The sequence below is a fragment of the Bos indicus genome, chromosome 2 (assembly GCF_029378745.1).
Source record: "Bos indicus isolate NIAB-ARS_2022 breed Sahiwal x Tharparkar chromosome 2, NIAB-ARS_B.indTharparkar_mat_pri_1.0, whole genome shotgun sequence".
Taxonomy (NCBI): domain Eukaryota; kingdom Metazoa; phylum Chordata; class Mammalia; order Artiodactyla; family Bovidae; genus Bos; species Bos indicus.
The window spans coordinates 29,981,258-30,002,724 of NC_091761.1; the positions used below are offsets into that span (position 1 = coordinate 29,981,258).

At 36.9% G+C, this 21,467-nt stretch overlaps 1 protein-coding gene and 1 long non-coding RNA gene across 4 annotated transcripts in view; one reads left to right on the forward strand and one right to left on the reverse strand.

Annotated features, from left to right (window-relative positions):
- The window catches only part of SCN9A (sodium voltage-gated channel alpha subunit 9), a 165,120-nt gene that overhangs the window by 86,176 nt on the left and 57,477 nt on the right, over positions 1–21,467 (forward strand). For 2 of the 3 annotated variants that reach the window (XM_019971649.2, XM_070803876.1), the window contains 9 exons: positions 2,331–2,394; positions 3,635–3,776; positions 7,982–8,188; positions 9,787–10,074; positions 12,318–12,689; positions 15,482–15,611; positions 17,081–17,319; positions 19,843–20,016; positions 20,790–21,146. In XM_019971649.2, the coding sequence (XP_019827208.2) occupies positions 2,331–2,394; positions 3,635–3,776; positions 7,982–8,188; positions 9,787–10,074; positions 12,318–12,689; positions 15,482–15,611; positions 17,081–17,319; positions 19,843–20,016; positions 20,790–21,146 (1,973 nt within the window). The remainder of the gene's footprint in view (positions 1–2,330; positions 2,395–3,634; positions 3,777–7,981; positions 8,189–9,786; positions 10,075–12,317; positions 12,690–15,481; positions 15,612–17,080; positions 17,320–19,842; positions 20,017–20,789; positions 21,147–21,467) is intronic. The other variant, XM_070803883.1, reaches the window with a different exon arrangement.
- Positions 1–21,467, reverse strand: part of LOC139187339 (uncharacterized) — a 138,750-nt gene that overhangs the window by 12,961 nt on the left and 104,322 nt on the right. Inside the window, exons 3-4 of the long non-coding RNA XR_011570891.1 lie at positions 2,881–2,967; positions 2,267–2,428 (exon numbers count right to left, since the gene is read on the reverse strand). This is a non-coding gene — a long non-coding RNA (uncharacterized lncRNA). The remainder of the gene's footprint in view (positions 1–2,266; positions 2,429–2,880; positions 2,968–21,467) is intronic.

Consider the following 21,467-nt stretch of genomic DNA (forward strand, 5'->3'; position numbering starts at 1 on the left):
GAATTCTTCTCTTCGTATTACATTCTCCCATTACATGTTAACCTTAAATTCTCTCGAGGCTAATTACCTTAATACTTTACTGTTTACTTGTTTAGGAATTATTTTCAAGTGTTCCACCAGACCAGCGTGAGCTTTCCCATTGCTTTCCCTTTCATCATTCATGCGCTGAATTGAATAGTTAGCCCTGCAGCATGCCTATGCAGGCAGCTGTAGAGCCCACCTTTATAAAGCAACTCCTCAGTGATTGGCCAATATGAATCAGCATTACCTTAAAGGATGACTCTAAAGTAGTCTTTCCATAATAAAAAAAGTCTCAGAGATTTATGGATAAAAAGTTACATGATAACCTCCTCCATCCTCATTCTGCCATGCCCACCCTCCCTGAGGCACAGGATTTTTTTTTTTTTTTAAAGCACAGTGTGAGAATTTTCTCCCCAAACTAAGAGGCTTTATTGCTTTGTGTCTTCTAAGATTTGTGTCTTCTGCATAATGCCAAACGGTGATGTGTTAAGTCGGTCAGTCTTACCTGAAGTTATTTAATAAGAGCTGTTTCTCTTTGAGTATTTATATAGAAAGTGTGCGGCACTGTGTTAAGTGTTTTACACGCAATATCATATTAGTACTATTCAACAGCTCTTTGAAGTAGGTGTTCCTATCCACATTTTACAACTGCAATAGCCAAATCATAAAGTGGTAAAGCAATTCACTTACATATGAAAGGGTGGAAGCAATATTCAAATTTAAGTACATCTGACTTCAGAGTTTTTGTTCTACTGTTGCTCCAGAGGCTGCTAAAAATGATATCTTTATTTTTTTTTTTTTTGACTTGAGCCAAATAGGAAGCTGAGCCCCTATTAAAATGTTTTTTTCGTCCTTTATACCTTTACTATGTGCTTTTGGATTGGCCCTCTGTATTAAGAATAAGTTGTTGCAGTGAATAAAGGAAGAGTTATGAGTTCCTTTACACCTGAAAATGGGCACCAAGGGTACCATGAGAGGGGAAAATGTGCATTTATTTCAGTTCAATGTCCTCAACATTCCAGAACTTAGTAAGTCGTAAGTAGATATTGATTAGTGAATAAACAATGAGAGAATTTCAGAAAATACATTTCCTTTGCTTGTGGTTTTGCCTTGCCGGTTCTTCCTCTTCTGGAATACTTGGAGCTCTTTCCCTTCTCTTCTCCCTCCCTCCACTCCCCTCCCTTACTCCACTTCCTCTCTGGGTTCACTCATCAGATCCCCTTGGCCTGACTGTAGTTGATGCTTTCACTGACCTTAAGACATATCCATCCACTTACTTAGTTGACAAATACAATTAAATACCTAGTAATCATTTCAAACAAAGAACAGCTAAAACAGAGATCCTGGTTTTCCTTCAGGCCATTTCTTTGCCTCAATCTTCCTTATCCCAGGTAACTGGCACCGCTCTGACCAGTTGACACATCCCCGTGTCCCCTGTCTTCCACACATCCCACACACATTCCTAAAGGAAGAATAGATACCTTTATTCTACGCCCTTCTCTCCATATCCATGGCTACTCTCTGGAGACCTGTCACCTCTCACTGTAGTCTCTTAGCTTGTATCCCTGCCTCCACACTTGCCCTCCTATTGTCCAGAGTCCACAAAGCAGCCACAGCAACATTGTCTTGTATCTCTACTTCCTACTTCTATTGCTTCCTATCATACTTAAAATCCAAACTCCTTTCCATGTCATGCAAAGACTTGCCACATGGCCCCTGCCTATCTTTGCCACCACAATACCCCCAACTCACTACACTGTAACTGGGCTGACCATTTTGCTGTTTTGTCCCATATACCAATTTCATTTCCACCTTAGGGTTTTATTCTGCTCTTTACTCTGTCAAGATGTCTCTTCATCAGGATCTTTGAGTAGCTGGCTTCTCTGTAGCCTTTAGGTCCCAGTTTAAATGTCATCTCTTTAGAAAAGACTTCCCAGGCCACATTTTGTCACACTTTCTTAATATATTTTTATAGGGCATCTTCCCCTATGTGAAAATCCCTTGTATATTTATTTATATACTTGTTAAGTGTTCTTCACCATCCCTAGCCTCCACCCTTACCTGAGCATAAAGCTTCATAAAACTGATGATCTTATTTATCTTGTTTGTCATTGTATTCACTGCCTGGCCCATAATAGGTTATCAGCATTTTTTGAGTGAGAATTTATAAGAATGCAATAAATAAATGAATGCCTATCGCCGGGCCTGAATGTATTTGTAAATATATCTGTTTTAGTTAACTTACCTGCTCAGCCACTCTGAAAGCTTACACTGCATAACGTGATGTTGTCCAATTTCTTCCTAAACAGAATATTTTTATTACTTGGAGGGATCCAAAGATGCTCTCCTTTGTGGTTTCAGCAGTGATTCAGGGTATGTAATATTTGTTTCAATTTTAGTCTAAAGACTGAAAAATAGAAAAAGCAAGTTCAATCAGTTTGCTAAGAAGGACCTTTGATTCTATGTTATTTTCTTAGATTTCATGACATTACTTGACGCATTTTGTCCCACAGTGAGTCCAGACTTTAAAACGATCATGGTTAATGCGTACTTTTGAAAGCAAGACGTAGGTATGCTTGGATTAAAACAAGATACCAGTCATACATATCTTAAGGAAGTAGAAAAAAAGTTACTTCCAAAAAACCCAACCAAGAGTTGTTTGGATAGTTTCTAGCCTTTCTTGTTTCCAGAAAGAAGAGTGATAAAATCAGCTTTTCTTTCCATCCCTAAATTCTACTCATTCTCCCATCGAGTACAGTTCATAGGTGACAGAATGCAGTGACAGTTTGGCCACTCTAAACAAAAGGGTCCCACGGACTTGGGTAAAGCTATTTTAAGGTATCATATTTATGTAAGTACCTGCTGTTTCTCCCATACACAACTTCATTTCTGCTGTAGGGCCTTTGTTCTTGCACTCTCCCTGCCCAGAGATCCCTTGACCAGACTCTGTGTACACAGGGAACATAAAAATAAACAAGATAAAGTTGCTGCTCCCAAAGACACATCAAAACACCTTTTATCTGTCATTGTGGATACCAATCTACCAACTTTAAAAAGACAAAAAGTCTAATTATAAATCTCCATGAACTTACACAATTGCTATCTGTTGACTGTTGTTGATTCTAGTTCACCTCAAGAATAATTTGGGGAAACAGTTTTATTAGAGACCTGTATATTAATATCAATCTTTGTGAATATAAGAATTTTTATATGATATCTAGTGAAAGTTTTCAAGTTTTGATGATTGTTGATGATGATACTAATAGCAGCTACCATTTATAAAATGTTTTTTATGTACAGGAAGTAGGTTAGGTAATTTGCATACATTATCTTTTTTAAACTTTAAAACAATCTTAACCTTTGGAAGTACGTATTATTATCTTGTCTCATGGAAAGAAGAAACGGCCTTGCAGAATTTAAGTAATTTGACAAAGTCAGCAACTAGTGAAAAGTAGGGATGGGGTTGAAACCCACTTCTTTCTGACTTCAAAAAGTGTGTTCTTAAAAATTATTCGATATTGTCCCCCTGAAAAGGAAATCTTGAGTTTTTGACTTCTCTGTAAGACTCTTCAGCTTGCATCCTCTGACTTGTGATATTCTTTCTCACATGTAGTCAGTGTCCAGAAGGGTACACCTGTAAGAAGATTGGCAGAAATCCTGACTATGGCTACACGAGCTTCGATACTTTCAGCTGGGCCTTCTTAGCCTTGTTTCGGCTAATGACCCAGGATTACTGGGAAAACCTTTACCAACAGGTGCGTGCCAAGAGAAGCATTCATTGTATTCACTCCACAAAAAAACTGATGTATGTGCTAACCAGCTTTATGTATGAGATATTTTATTCGATTTAGAATGGAGAAAACTCTATTGTATTAGTCCTGTGTGTTCTACTTCTAGTATTATTAGAATGGATCATTCTTAAATCATAAATTATTTTCTTATCTTTTCTGGGCTTTTTGATCTCCAGATCTCTTTCCCTCTTTGTGAATGTAGCATCCCATGGGGTCCTAGGTAAATAGCAAGAAATATCCTATAACATTTTCTCATAGCACTGCTATACACTCCATGCTTTCTACACATGCCTCCCTGCTTACAGTGCTCTAAATAGCAGGCTCTCCTGTGCTCACCATGCTTTGTCTTTTAACTACCTTGGACACTTGTTCTGGACTCAGTAGTATCTCCCCCAAATTCATATGTTGAAGTCCTAACTCCCAGTACCTTAGAATGACTATGTTTGGAGTTATGGCCCTTAAAGAGGTAACTAAGTTACAATGAAGGGCTTTCCAGGTAGCTCACTGGTAAAGAATCCACCTGCCAATGTAGGAGATGTGGGTTCAATCCCTGGGTCAGGAAGAACCCCTGGAGAAGGAAATGGTAACTCACTCTAGTATGCTTGTCTGGAGAATCCCATGGATAGAGGAGCCTGGCAGGCTGCAGTCCATGGGGATGCAAAGAGTCAGACACGACTAAGCAATTGAGCACAAGTTAAAATGAGGCCATTTGGGTAGGTTCTAAACCAATCTCATGTTCTTATAAGAAGGAAACATTAGGACATGAGTGAGAGACGCCACACACACACATACACACACACACACACACAGAAAATGCCAAGTGAGGACTTAGAAGGTGGCCTCAGGAAAAACCAAACCTGCCAACACTTTGATCTTGAATTTTCATCATCTAGGACTATGAGAAAATACACTTCTGTTGTGTAAGCTACCCAATTTAAGGGTTTTGTTATGGCAGCCTGAGCAAACTAGAATAGGAATGGAAGACTCAATCCATGACTCTAAGTTTTCCTCTCCTAACTCAACTGCAGGTTTCATCATCCATCTCTTGTAGTGGAATTCTTCATTCACGTGGCCATCTCCTCCAACTTACATGTGGTCTTCTGGGGACTGTGGGCTCTATCTTTTCACCTATATGTTATCAGCACCCAACCTCAAGAGAAAGGAGACCAAAAATGATTATTTTGTATTATAAAAAATAGGTTTGTGACATTGTACAGGAGACAGGGATCAAGACCATCCCCATGGAAAAGAAATGCAAAAAAGCAAAATGGCTATCTGGGGAGGCCTTACAAATAGCTGTGAAAAGAAGAGAAGCAAAAAGCAAAGGAGAAAAGGAAAGATATAAACATCTGAATGCAGAGTTCCAAAGAATAGCAAGAAGAGATAAGAAAGGCTTCTTCAGCAATCAATGCAAAGAAATAGAGGAAAACAACAGAATGGGAAGGACTAGAGATCTCTTCAAGAAAATCAGAGATACCAAAGGAACATTTCGTGCAAAGATGGGCTCGATAAAGGACGGAAATTGTATGGACCTAACAGAAGCAGAAGATATTAAGGAGACATGGCAAGAATACACAGAAGAACTGTACAAAAAAGATCTTCACGACCCAGATAATCACAATGGTGTGATCACTGGCCTAGAGCCAGACATCCTGGAATGTGAAGTCAAGTGGGCCTTAGAAAGCATCACTACGAACAAAGCTAGTGGAGGTGATGGAATTCCAGATGAGCTATTTCAAATCCTGAAAGATGATGCTGTGAAAGTGCTGCACTCAATATGCCAGCAAATTTGGAAAACTCAGCAGTGGCCACAAGACTGGAAAAGGTCAGTTTTCATTCCAATCCCAAAGAAAAGCAATGCCAAAGAATGCTCAAACTACTGTACAATTGCACTCATCTCACACGCTAGTAAAGTAATGCTCAAAATTCTCCAAGCCAGGCTTCAGCAATATGTGAACAGTGAACTTCCTGATGTTAAAGCTGGTTTTAGAAAAGGCAGAGGAACCAGAGATCAAATTGTCAATATCCACTGGATCATCGAAAAAGCAAGAGATTCCAGAAAAGCATCTATTTCTGCTTTATTGACTATGCCAAAGCCTTTGACTGTGTGGATCACAATAAACTGTGGAAAATTCTGAAAGAGATGGGAATACCAGACCACCTGACCTGCCTCTTGAGAAATGTGTATGCAGGTCAGGAAGCAACAGTTAGAACTGGACATGGAACAACAGACTGGTTCCAAATAGGAAAAGGAGTTCATCAAGGCTGTATATTGTCACCCTGTTTATTTAACTTATATGCAGAGTACATCATGAGAAATGCTGGACTGGAAGAAACACGAGCTTGAATTAAGATTGCTGGGAGAAATATCAATAACCTCAGATATGCAGATGACACCACCCTTATGGCAGAAAGTGAAGAGGAACTAAAAAGCCTCTTGAGGAAAGTGAAAGTGGAGAGTGAGAAAGTAGGCTTAAAGTTCAACATTCAGAAAACGAAGATCACGGCATCCGGTCCCATCACTTCATGGGAAATAGATGGGGAAACAGTGGAAACAGTGTCAGACTTTATTTTTCTGGGCTCCAAAATCACTACAGATGGTGACTGCAGCCATGAAATTAAAAGACACTTACTCCTTAGAAGGAAAGTTATGACCAACCTAGATAGCATATTCAAAAGCAGAGACATTACTTTCAGAGACATTACTAGATGAACCAACAAAGGTTCATCTAGTCAAGGCTATGGTTTTTCCTGTGGTCATGTATGGATGTGAGAGTTGGACCGTAAAGAAGGCTGAGCGCCGAAGAATTGATGCTTTTGAACTGTGGTGTTGGAGAAGACTCTTGAGAGTCCCTTGGACTGCAAGAAGATCCAACCAGTCCATTCTGAAGGAAATCAGCCCTGGGATTTCTTTGGAAGGAATGATGCTAAAGCTGAAACTCCAGTACTTTGGCCACCTCATGTGAAGAGTTGACTCATTGGAAAAGCTTCTGATGCTGGGAGGGATTGGGGGCAAGAGGAGAAGGGGACGACAGAGGATGAGATGGCTGGATGGCATCACTGATTCGATGGACATGAGTCTGAGTGAACTCCAGGAGTTGGTGATGGACAGGGAGGCCTGGCATGCTGCGATTCATGGGGTCACAAAGAGTCGGACACGACTGAGCGACTGATCTGATCTGATCTTTCTCAGATTGCCACAGGTTCTTCTTTTGGCCTGTTTTGTCTGTTTCATATCTGAGAATATTATAAATGAATATAGAAATTATATGAAAATATAACTTTACAGGAAAAAATATGAAATATACAAATGACTGTTTAAGGATGCAAAAAGATACTCACCTTTACTGCAAATTAAGACTAGAGTGACATATAACTTTTCATCTCTTGGAATGACAAAGATCAAAAAGTTGATCAAAAGGAAGATACTGTCTGATTAAGCTATGGGGAGGCAGATTTTCTCACACATTTCTGTGAACCACTGGAGAGGCTAACATGGGAGTTTCTATGAAAATTAAAATGAATATGCCTGTTGACTTAAGAATTCCACTACTAAGAATTTATCCAAAAGAAGAATTCAGTAACAACTGATACTGATAGAAAAAGGAACTGAGTTTTTAGAGAAAGGATAAAGAGACTTATTTTTCAGTTAATATCTGTTGGTACAGTTTAATTTTTTAACATGTATTACATTTAAAAATGTTTAGTGTTAATTAAAAATATGTAAAAGTTGAATACATAAGTTCATTTAATAAGGCTATTTACCTTGTGGTAACATAAACATTAATATTTAATATATCAGAATGTGATACTATAGAAATTATCTAGTCCTATAATTTGAAAATGAGTAAAAACAGCTAGTTTTTGAGTAATTTTCAGACTAGGGGAGAAAAAAATTCAGAGTTATTATTAAGCTTATCATAGTGTAGAATCATATTTAATTTTGGTACAGGCTTAATACATTGCTATATCTTTTGTCTTGGAAAAGTGTGTGTTTTAATACTGATTGTTTTTTATGAAGATACAATTTTATTCCTTTATTTTTTGATAACATGAGACTATACAGAACTGCTCGATTTACCATGCCTTAATATGCCATTCAAGTTGAAATGATTTACCAAAAAAAAACCCTTTGTGTTATTAAAATAATGATTTCCTTTTTTGCCTAGACCTTGCGTGCTGCTGGGAAAACCTACATGATCTTCTTTGTTGTGGTGATTTTCCTGGGATCCTTTTATCTAATAAATTTGATCCTGGCTGTTGTTGCCATGGCCTATGAAGAACAGAATCAGGCAAACATTGAAGAAGCGAGGCAGAAAGAGTTAGAATTTCAGCAGATGCTGGATCGACTTAAAAAAGAGCAAGAGGAAGCGGAGGTATTTTTATTTGGTTTAAAATTCTTCCTAGAAGTGAACAGGCAAAGGGAAACAACAGAACCCCTGTGATCTCTGTCCGACCTTTCCCAGGGAGATTTTCTCTCCTGGATTCTTTCCTATAAACTGAATTTTCATTCTGGTGTGGTCAAAGGAAGCAATTCTGTATTGAGTTAGAGTTGACATCTGCTTCATTCTACCTTCCCCCTTACTCAGCTCACTTCAGCATGGAGAATGTTCTAAGCTCTTTTTCCTAAGCCTGTTCCCCATGATTCCTCAGTGTGTATGGTATTAAGCAAAGTCCCGAAACATTTATGATGTTATTTCCCCACACTAACAACTGTACACATGTCCTTAGGGAAAATTATGTTGATATTAGAGTTAACAAATACACTGTGGAGTAGAAAGCAAATGGGCATCAGTTTTGGTTAAAGTTGCAAAAATTTTAAGGTAATGTGAGATGTTGAAAAAATCATACTTATGATTGTGGCCACTTTAGGTTAAGTCACAAATTTTTGTGGATTTTTCCTTACTCCTCCCTCCAAAGGGGTACGTCAGTGGAAAAGTTTGAGGAAGTTTGTACTAAGAGAACCAAAATTTCAAGTATTTTACATAAGTTGATGGTTTGACCTAGTAAAATCTCTTCAAGAAATCTAAACTCTTGGGAGGAAGGTAGTAATCTGTAATGCAGAGAAGCTTTTAGGCAGAAAGATGTTCAGTGTAATATTTTAATATTAAAAATCAGAAAGCATTTAAAGTTCCAAAAATTAGAAAGTAGCTAAGAGGATTATAATATTTTTGTGTCTTGAAATATTACTCAGCCATAAGATATGTGTTTTAAGAATATTATGACAGGAAAAGGTGTTAATATAATAATATGTTAAGTCATAGAATACAAAATTGAATGTAAGATATACATTAAAAATATATGAAGACTGAAAGACGTGTTAATGCCAGTTATTCCTGGGATGTAGGATTGTGTGTAATTCTTGCTTTTTATTCACAATATCTTTAATTCCAAATTTTGTAAGGGTTGGAAGGTTTTACAAGGGTTTTTAATAATAAAACCTTAATTTTTATAAAAGGGTTAGCACTAGGCTATTGCAGGAATTTCCTGGGTAATCCCTAAAAGTGTCTTTTATTTTCTTGATATATTATTCTGTAATAATTAATATTATTTTAAAATAATTCTTTCTTCATTTAACTATAGAAGTGCATGAATCTATTGATAATATTGAATTATACTGTATACCTGAACAACTTATACAAATGAATTATCTTATCACATGGTTGATATGAGTTTTATGTCCCAGAATTATCTACAGTTAAAACTTTTACATATACTATTTAAAATTGCTTTATTATAAGTATAGTAATAGTATATAATTGTTTAATTATGAAACACAGTAGGGCTTTATTAACAATGCAAGAGAAGTGATAAACATACATTTTATAAGCTCTCAGTCATGATGCAAAGGAAACATTACTTCCCGTATGAGGGACATGATTATATGCACAGTATAATTAAATTTGTGGTAAAGAGGTGCATTTTGCAGTTCTTGGAATTGACTCACTGTATGTGTGTTCTCTTGGTTCAACAGGCAATAGCATTAGCAGCAGCTGAATATACCAGCATTGGGAGAAGCAGAATAATGGGTCTGTCTGAGAGTTCTTCTGAAACATCCAAACTGAGCTCTAAAAGTGCTAAAGAAAGAAGAAACAGGAGAAGGAAAAAGAACCAAAAGAAACTCTCCAGTGGGGAAGAAAAGGGAGATGATGAGAAACTGTCCAAATCGGAATCCGAGGAGAGCATCAGGAGAAAAAGTTTCCACCTTGGTGTTGAAGGTCATAGGCGAGCACGTGAAAAAAGACTGTCTACCCCTAACCAGGTACCACTGACACCCTCACATGTGTATTGCCAGAGGTGGGATCACGGAGTTCTGTCTGAGGGGAGGGCGCTCAGGAGAAGAGTGAGTGACTTCGTTAGTATGTTTTTAGGTAAAAACCTATTGATGACTGGGCATTTATGGAAAGAACATAGAGATGTATAGTCTTCCATTTAAGTTTGACCATTTTGAAGGAGCTTATAGTTTTAGAATTGTCATATCTTCTCCAATATAAATATCCAAAACACATGTTCATGAGAACCAGCGTAGAAATGAAGAAAACATTTACAGTATCAGTTACCTTTTCTTGTTTTTATTTAGTCTTCATTTTGCAGTGCCTCATTGGTTAATGATTAGTTTTGATTTGATTACTAATGATTTTGATTACTAATGATTAGATTAGTTTTTTTCTTTTTTCACCAGTGTAGGTACACCAGACTACTGTAGGTAGTCACCACATGACTGCAAGGAGTCACCACTTTAGGCACCACCAGAATATCAGTCACCCAAACCTTACTGCCTCTACCCCAAAAGGTACCAGTCTCTACCATCTAGTCCTTCCCATAGTCTCTTATTTCTCCTTGTGTGGAATTTCTCTTTCCTTTTTTTTTTTTTTCCCACTGACACCTCTGTATTTCAGATCTTCCTGCCTACAAACCTCCAGGAGCAAGAATTCCTATTCCTCTTTATACTTCCCTGGTTTCCACTGCACAGTCCCTTCAAATAAGTTTTCTAAAACCAAGTAGTTTTTCTGCTCAACTTAAAATATAAAAAGCAGACAAAAACTATGTTGAATAGCCACTGACTACAGAACAAGCCCCACGTCTTGTCAATGCCTTGGCTCTGATCTAGTCCCACTCTTGTCAGCCTGCATGTAGCCTCGGTCCACCACCACGGTGACTCTCCGCTCCATGCCCTATGTTCTCATGGCTTTTGACTTGGTGCACATGGTTTCCTCTTCTTCCTTGTTCTCCTCCTGGCATGGGGCCACCCATTCGTTGCCCCTTAGCTCAGGGGCCACCCATCCACAGAGTCCTCTGTTCTCTCTGCTCCTCCCAATCTGCTCTTCAGTTACCCACTTAGAATTACTCTCATTTTCATTTATGTCATTAAAATTTCTAGCTTCTGCTGCTTAAGTCTGTAGGACCCTACCAGATATATACAAAAGTGAAAGAATCCCTTCCTTCAAAGATTTCATAATCTAGTTGGGGAGATAGAACTTGAATGTAATATCGGTTAAAAAAAAAAGCAAAACAAAACTATGAGTGGAGCAGTTCAAGCTAGTTTTAAGGTAAAGACGTTACTATATGCATTTCCCATTATTCTCAATGCCTATCACATTGTCCTTAACATAGTAAGCACTAATGTTTATTGAATTAGATACACCCAAGGAATATGCAGTGTGATTTATACACATAGTTTATCTTGGACACAAGTCATATAAATGTGACTTGTTTTCACCTCTTTAGTATTGGACAGCTTCTTCTCCATGTTCTAATAGTATTATGGGGGCTTCCCTGGTGGTTCAGTGGTAAAGAATCCACCTGCCAATGCAGGAGACAGGGTTCAATCTCTGGGTGGGAAAGATCCCTTGGAGAAGGAAATGACAACCCACTCCACTGTTCTTGCCTGGGAAATCCCACAGACAGAGGAGCCTGACGGGCTACAGTCCACAGTTTCCCAAAAGAGTCAAACATAACTGAGTGACTAAACAACAACGACAAAAAATATTTTTAAGACTTTGTAAATCCATTGGTAATTAGAATGTCTTTCTTAACAGACCGTAACTGAGCCCTCAGTGTGCAGGGTAGAGTTGCAAGCAACGGAATGCAAAGATGCGTACAGTGTGGTCTTAGCCTCAAGAAAGTTTCAGTACTTAAGCAATGTAGGGGTTGATGTATGAACAGCTCGGTAACAGCTATTAGTATCAAATTCTTTTTTAAGTAATAATTTGTTTATAGCAACATGAATGGTACAGAATGAGTGGAGAGATAACTTGATGCCAGAAGTATAGAGAATGATACAGTAGCAGATAACGCACTTGGTCCTGAAAAGATGAACTTTTCCAGTCTCCTCATTCCTTATTTGAAAGAATTTGTTGTTTTGCTGAATTTCTTTGTTTTTAAATATGTTTCTTTTAAATCCAGTACAGAGCCCTCTGCCCTCAGGTCCGTGGTCTTCATAGGAGTTCTAGGAAATGCACGTCTGCTTCAGCAGATACACATCACCTTTTATTTTTCCTGCAGTCACCACTGAGCATTCGTGGCTCCTTGTTTTCTGCAAGGCGGAGCAGCAGAACAAGTCTTTTCAGCTTCAAAGGTCGAGGAAGAGATATTGGATCCGAGACTGAATTTGCCGACGACGAGCACAGCATCTTTGGTGACAACGAGAGCAGAAGGGGCTCCCTGTTTGTGCCCCACAGACCTCGGGAGCGGCGCAGCAGTAACATCAGCCAAGCCAGTAGGTCTCCCCCAGTGCTGCCAGTGAATGGGAAGATGCACAGCGCTGTCGACTGCAATGGCGTGGTCTCCTTGGTGGATGGACCCTCCGCCCTCATGCTACCCAATGGACAGCTCCTGCCAGAGGTGATAATAGATAAGGCAACTTCTGATGACAGCGTAAGGACGTTTTAAATAGCTCAGGCATGGTTCGGCCCTTATTCTTGCATCCATCACTCTCTCTGCTGGAGGGGCCTTCTCTCTGGTCCTCTGAATGGCTCTGTATCTTGCAATACTTTTTATGCTAGAAACACACCTTTAACTGATTAATGTAATCCTTATACTATTGTTGTAGGTATCCAATTCCAACATATTTAAAATCCCATTTTTGAAAAAATAGTACTTATCTACTGATATTATACTTGATTATGACTCACCCCCTTAGAAAACAATTTATATATCAGCATAAAATGCATTGATAATGCTAACATTATTAGTTGATAATAGGTTCCATGTCTGTAAGGAGATTTGTGTTATTTGCCACCTACTGCTATTTTTTCAAGTCACTACTTTATATATACCTTGCTCCAAGGGATCTTATTTGAGTTCTTAATAATTAATAATAGTAATAATAATAGCAGACACGTTAGTATTTATAGCAGCCCTAGGAGGTGATATATTACTATCCCTTTTATACACCTGGGGAAACTGAGTCACGGGGAAATGAAACAATTTGTGCAAAGTCACTCAGCCAATAAATGGTAGTCCTGAAATTCATAAAGAGGCCCTCTGTTTCTGAGCTTGTGGTTTTAACCACCACACTTTCTCTCCAGGATGTGGTAAACTTCTTAGGAATAGTTTAGAGTAACTGTGATTTTCCCCCACATATAAATGAAACACACTGTTATCATTAAAAGAAATACCAAAATTCTTTCATCTGAAATCTGTGAATAAAAACATAATATCCAAAATACATAGGTAAATGCAAACATATACATATAAGATAAAAATAAAACACCTTTCCAAAACAACAATTTCAAGAGTTCGGGAGTCATTGAGTGGTATGAGAAAAGGGTGTGATGAAGCCTGAAAGTGAGATCTTTCTGGTTTTAGAGTTTCTTGGTTATGTGTTAAGGTCACTCACCATGTTACATTGTGTTGCTTGATATCGGAAAGGCTTTGACTAACTTAACAAGCTCTGAACTTGTGCCACCTATTCATAAATCATATTTGCAGACAATGAAGTATTTTAAGTGAGAATGAAGTTCCATCAAAGCCATGGCCACGCATGCATTTCCGTTTGAATGCATGCATATGCTTTTAGGTCATATGTGACCTCTGTGCTTGCATGATACAGCTTCAGCCCTCTGTCAAGGTGTTTTTCTTATCAAACAAGCATGTTAAATTTCCATGGAATCATATCTTTGCTGTGTTTTGCTTTTCAATAATGTGTATTACCTATAAAAGATTATATAATGTATATCAGATTTAGAGATTATTTCCTATTTTTAAATGAAATGTTTCACTTAATACTTTGTTTTACCACAGAAAAATCATTATCACTCTAAATTCTAAGACTAAAACTACAGAGCTGGAGTAATTAGTGGATACTTTATAATTCAATAGAAATAAATGCAAAACATAATAGCGTGTAATAATGTACAGTTTAGATGAAAAAATTGCATGAGAAATAATATAACTTTGAGACCTGAGACATGTCTACATGGAGAAAAAAATGCTTTATCAACACAGCTATTTGTTTGACTTGGGGAAAAAAGAAATCACTGCTTCCAGAAAGTCAGTAAATTAGAGAGTATTTCAGCTAAAACATGGTTATAGACAGATCTCCGTGAGAAGCCACCTGCAAATATGTGTGTGTGTATCCTCACACATATATGGACATGCATGCATATAAACACACGTACATCTATTTATGCCTGTTTGTTTAATATACAAGCATATATAACTGTATCTAAACAACTATACTTTACAACTCTAAATCTGTATATCTATGTATATGTTTGTAGAATGGTGTGTGTGTGTGTATACACATATATATATATACATACCACATATTGCAACCCCATGAACTGTAGCCTACCAGGCTCCCCCATCCATGGGATTTTCCAGGCAAGAATACTGGAGTGGGGTGCCATTGCCTTCTCCATAAAGTTGTCTGAAGTCTATATGTATATATGTGTATGTGTGTGTGTATTGTTGGCCTGCACTGAACTGGCACAGTGTTTTAACTCTGAATTAGCTGCCAAGATTTAGAAATAAGACATCTTTACATAAATATGGTATACCTGGTAAAATTGAGCTCATATTCCTGCATGGCAGCAATCCTTTGAAGCCTCTTTTAGATGGAGCTTACATTCTCCATTTTGATACAGTGTCCATCAGTCTTAATCATTGTTTTTCTACTGAGTCATTCATCTTGATAGAGCAGTTCATGAGATCTGCTTTGGCAAGAGAAACAGTCATGACCATTGCCCTGTTATTGCCCCAACAAAGAATAATTACAGAAGTTTATCAGAGAACACTGAAGTTCTTCCTTTACACACACACACATACACCATTGCAAAACTTATTTAGCTGTTTTCATGTTAGGACTCTTACATAGTAAAGCTATCTGAATAAATTGGAGACCCAGAAAGATAGATAATGATAGTGATTATAACAATGAAAGCAGCTCATTTTAGTTTTTATTTCCTTAGTGTTAAGCCATTGAATCCTCATAACAAGATTGTGAGGCAAGTACTATGATTATTTCCATTTCACCAGTGATGAAATGGAGACAGGTTAAGTAACTCTCCTATGGTACACAGCCAGTAAATGGCAGAGCCATGACTCAAATCAACAGTCTAGGCTCTAATTACTCACTACAACTTTGTGGGCAAGATTTTATTTTCTACCTACAATTTATTGAAATTCCATTCTTAAACTGTAATTAATCATCTTTTTTTTTTCAGGGTACAACCAATCAAATACACAAGAAAAGACGTCACAGTTCTTACCTCCTTTCTGAGGATATGTTGAATGACCCCAATCTCAGACAAAGGGCAATGAGTAGGGCAAGCATATTAACAAACACTGTAGAAGGTATGGAATAACATTCTCTTAACCATACAGATTTTTAAGCAAAATTCAGGTAAGTCCTGGTCAGCCTCGAATAGATACAGCAAGTACTTAGGAAGAATTCAAAGAATGTAAAATGGTTATGAGCAATGGTAAGACTAACCAATAGGTACTAATGGAATTGTCTTTAGTACTTAAAAAGGGGATAAAGTTCTTTGTGATTAAAGACAGGCTTTGGGTGATAAGGGCTTCCCTGGTGGCTCAGACGGTAAAGCGTCTACCTGCAATGCAGGAGACCCGGGTTCGATTCCTGGGTCGGGAAGATCCCCTGGAGAAGGAAATGGCATTCCACTCCAGCACTCTTGCCTGGAAAATCCCATGGACGGAGGAGCCTGATAGGCTACCATCCATGGGGTTGCAAAGAGTCGGACACGACTGAGCGACTTCACTTTCTTTCTTTCTTTCTTTCTTTCTTTGGACGATAATGACCTTTCAAAGATAAATAGCTTTATGGTACTAAATGAAGACAGTGAGGGTGGCCCAGGGCTATGTGACTCTTTTACTGTATATACTCTTAGAAATCTTACCTAGTCTCTCGAAATTGATCATTTTTCTAACAGGCAAGAAAACAGTACCAACTTCCAGGTTCTGTAAGTTTCTGCTTCTGAGAACATTCTATAAAATTGTAAAATGGTAATATGTGACACAACATCTTTCAAGATAGTGATGCAAAAGCGCTAGAGAAAGCAGTTTAGAGAATATGATGTGAACAGTAGTGATCAGCCAAAGGGCGGCAATTTCAATAACGTATTGGCGCCCACCTTCTCTCCCCACAACAAGCCTCTGGTTCCACCTTATCCATGGGCTACCACCTCATCCCCCAACACACCCATGATGGGCCCAGACAGAGTTTTCACCCACCTCCTAAATTTATGATGAGAACTAAATGGGCTAATGGTGTGTGCTACCTATTGCATGAATAGCTCTATAAATTATTTCTAGTCTCTTGGTCCTGGGATTATTTTCACCTGTGAGCTGGCAAAAGCTTTTCCTGGAGAGAATAGAAATGTGTTATTATTGTAATGGATTCAGGGCATAGGGGAATGTATATATTGGGGTGTGTGTTTGTGTTTGTATGTATATATATTGGTTTGTATACATTTATCTTAAATATATACATTATCTGAATTAAGAAAACATCAATTCTTTTAACATCATATGTTAAGTGCTTGTTTCTCTCAGAGATACCCATAAATGCTCTTATTCATTAATTTCACTGCCTTCTTATGATTGATCTAATAAATGAATGCATGATATAAGATTTTTATGTTATATGCTATGCTTTCATAGAAAGGATATTGTTAAACTTACAAAGTATAAAGCAGAAGACTTGTTTCAATGTTAAAGTGTACTGCTGATGTGTATCTGGTTAGCAATAAAATATATAATATGCTAATGATTAACTTGGTGATCTCTGTGGTTTTTTCTTCCAGAACTTGAGGAGTCCAGACAGAAATGTCCACCTTGGTGGTACAGATTTGCACACACATTCTTGATCTGGAATTGCTCTCCATATTGGATAAAATTCAAAAAATTTATCTATTTTATTGTAATGGATCCTTTTGTAGATCTTGCTATTACCATTTGCATAGTTTTAAACACATTGTTCATGGCTATGGAACATCACCCAATGACTGAGGAATTCAAAAATGTGCTCGTTGTGGGAAATTTGGTAAGTCTGTTAATGTGTATTATGTACCCAGCACGTCTCTCTTTGGTTGTCATGATTATCATTCCTGTTTTTTTTTTTTTCTTAAGTCAGATGGATATTTAGCTAGTTAGTTATGCATGTTCAGGATTCATAATGTGAATCATTGTACAGAGAGAAGTTTCTGGTAATAAACACTATGTTAAAGTAATTCTGCAGGCATATTGAGGTCTATGAATAACAGCCTTATCTCCATAATTGGTCACCATCTTGGGAGTAAATATGTGTGTTTTCTGACAGGCATGTCTGTTAGCAGCAACACTTTGAAAACTTGATACTTTCTAAGCCATTTTATAATTATTTTGCAGCTTACTTGTGAGTACATACCCTACAAGTTTTCAGAAAAACTACAGACACTTTGTTTTGACATATAGGCAAAGGATTCAGGCCTTTGGAATCCCAAAGTCCTTAGTTTGAGTCCTGGTTTTGCCTCCTACTTGTTATATGACCTTGGGAAAAAATTTTAATATCTATACTCTTTCATTTTCTCATTTATGTAATAATAGTATTTTCTTTATAAAATAATATTTTATTTTTAATATAACAATAATGCTTTATTTATATTACATATATAAATAAAATTAATGCTTATTTATTAATATTTATTGAGAGGAATGAAGACTTTCTACTTATTAGCCAGGCATATAGTAAGTACTTAAACCTGTTTTCATCAGTCATCACCATCATCATCGTAATCACCATGCTTTCTTTTTTTAAAAATTTTTGTTGGAGTATAGTTGATTTACAATGTTGTGTTAGTTTCTGCTTTACAGCAAAGTGAATCAGTTATACACATGACGTATATCTACTCTTTGTTAGAATCTTCTCCCATATGGGTTGTAATAGAGTATTAGGCAGAGCTCCCTGTGCTACACAGTAGCTCCTTATTAATTATCTGTTTTTTATAATCATCATGCTTTTAATGAATCAGCAGAAACAAGCCTTAAGAACAAGAATATTTAGAAGTCAAAATGATTAAACTGGACACAGAAGAAATAACAGCAGCCTAGAAGGGATCTGTAAGCTTCAGGAAGATATAGGATTCTGTTAGGAAAGTTGATGCCAGAGTGACCTCTTAAATGGGCAGTGGTGATCACACTCAATTAATGCCTTATGGCAAACAGAAAGTGCTAGTTTCCAGCAATCTGCATAACCAGGCAGAAGTTCTATTTCACAGCCAAAAGGTCCCAGTGTGTAACTCTTGATCAATCATGAATAACTCTGGATGTCTTTGCAAAATGTCTGTATAAGATAATTTTGCTTTTGCCATGGTCCCAAATCAATTGCTATTTGAAGTCAAAGAGTGTTTCTGAGTTGGTCTTCTATCCAAAATTTCTTACACATATTCCAAGGCAGGATGTTTAAACTCATGTGCCCTGAGTTAGCATTCTTCTTTCTATTCCTAATTGCAAAAGGGCAGGACCGTCTAGTTTCTAATTGTTGGTAGAGGTCAGATCATGAATACCAGTACCTTCTCACTGAGTTGTCTGTATCACTGTGAATCCACAAATGATTCATCATGTTTCTTGTCTATACAGTCCCAAGTCTGGGTGCTCCCTGCCAGTCTTCTTGATGATGTATTATTTTACAAATGACTCACAGTTATAGAGCTAACCATTTCCCTTTGAACCTTCTTTGCTGTTTCTTTGAATCAAATTGTACCCAAGTGATTTATAAGACTTCTGCTGTTGCCTTTTTAAATGAGTCCTTTTGATGCCATGTCATAAATTAATGATGTTTTGTGATGTACTATTGTGTCAACGCTTTGGAAATCTTTGGGGCTTCACTGGTGGCTCAGAGGATAAAGAATTTGCCTGCAATGCAGGAGCCCTGAGTTCAACCCCTGGGTTGGGAAGATCCCCTGGAAAAGGGAATGGCTACCCACCCCAGTATTCTTGCCTGGAGAATTCCATGGACAGAAGAGCCTGGCAGGCTACAGTCCATCAGGTCATAAAGAATCAGACATCACTAAGTAGAAAATCTTACTTTAGCTGCCACTGTATCGATTAAATACTTTTTCCTCTTCTACTGATACATCTTTGGAGTGAGTCAACTTATTCCTTATTACTCTAAGAGCAGTCAGACCAAAAAAAAGACTGGCTCAAAGTTTCAGTATCAATATGTTTCCTTTTTACTATCTTCCAGAATAACTTGTTGACATAAGTTATTTAATAAGTGTTTTACAAAGAGTGCCTATCTTAATTTTCAAAGGTTTTATGTATCAGAGATTTTAGTGTGCTAGAAAAATGCTCTCTAAAGGTGATGAAAACTGATAGAGTCAGAGCTTCTTAACTCTTCAATGCTTATAGCTATAGGAATAGTGATAGTTGGTTTATAGGATTAAATGAAATAATAATATATGTTTATAAAGTATCTTTATAAAGCACATTGTCTGAAACACAGTAAATGCTGCACAAATAGTCATTATCATCATTAGGTTGTTTTCATACCTTTTAATACTAGATATATATTTTATTTCTCGTGTAGGTCTTTACTGGCATCTTTGCAGCTGAAATGGTTTTAAAACTAATTGCCATGGATCCATATGAGTATTTCCAAATAGGATGGAATATTTTTGATAGTCTTATTGTGACCTTAAGCTTAGTGGAACTTTTTCTATCAGATGTGGAAGGATTGTCAGTTCTACGATCATTCAGACTGGTAAATATAGACCCAACCTTGCCTTTATATTCTATGTATAAAGGGGTGATTCTTTGGTTTCACATTACTATTTTTTTTTTAACTTTTGGAGATGTGATTCAAAATATAAGATTAGATCTCAGTAGCTAGTAAAATGAAGTTCCTTCAGTAGCAAATGCACTTAAAAGCTCAACAATATTTGAATGTTTTAATTTTGGGATCTTGAAGACGTATTCAGTTCTACATGCTAGTATAATGATAGGGCAGTAATTTATATCACAATAAGAAGCTTATGGTTTATAGAATTTCAATCATTATAATATGTTCATAACTTTGTGGATTTCATAAAGTTTATCCCCTCAAAATTGCTGTCTGATGTCAAAAATATTAAAAAAAAATGACTTTTTAATCCTTTTCCCTCTAATATATTGAACTTTCTCCTTATGTCAGCATGAAAAAAAATTGTGAAAGTATCAGAAAATAGAATTAAGGATAAATGATCAATTCTAAATCAATTCTAAAGGATATAATATCTGATACTGTGATAAGAGATTTCCATAACTATCCTGAACTAAAATTACAGTTTCTTCAAAATATGTGTAGTAATTGTATAGTGGCAAATATAACAAAATAATAGGAATATTGACAGTAGATTAAAAATTAATAGTAAAAATAATTGATTTTAACTAGATAATGATAAGATTTTAGAATTAAATTTTGAAACAAAGTTCAAGACTGGAAACATTGAGAACTTTTTCATAAAAACTGATAATAAGTTTTGTGTTTACTCTTAGCTCCGAGTTTTCAAGTTAGCAAAATCTTGGCCAACACTGAACATGCTGATCAAGATCATTGGCAATTCAGTGGGGGCTCTGGGAAACCTAACCTTGGTGTTGGCCATCATCGTCTTCATTTTTGCTGTGGTTGGCATGCAGCTCTTTGGTAAGAGCTACAAAGAATGTGTTTGCAAGATCAATGAAGACTGCACACTCCCACGCTGGCACATGAATGACTTCTTCCACTCCTTCCTGATTGTGTTCCGGGTGCTGTGTGGAGAGTGGATAGAGACCATGTGGGACTGCATGGAGGTCGCCGGTCAAGCCATGTGCCTTATTGTTTACATGATGGTCATGGTCATTGGAAACCTGGTGGTATGTAATCGCCTGTTCATACATTTAAAATTCTCCATAGAAAATTATTATATGATGATATGATCATTTATTTTTATAATTATAGGGTTAATTAGGTCTAAAGCCATTAATTGTAATAGAATATTGACTATTTTAATCCAGTGAAGAACAGAAAAGATAATGAGTTATTGTCTTAATTTCTCTGCCAGATAATGCTTATTTATAGCTTTCACAATATTTATTTTAATGGAAAGTTTTCATTTTTCTACTTCTTTCATTTTGATAGTAATGTCATATGAATTAATCCATGGTTTTCATATCTTTTAAATGTTGATTCAAACA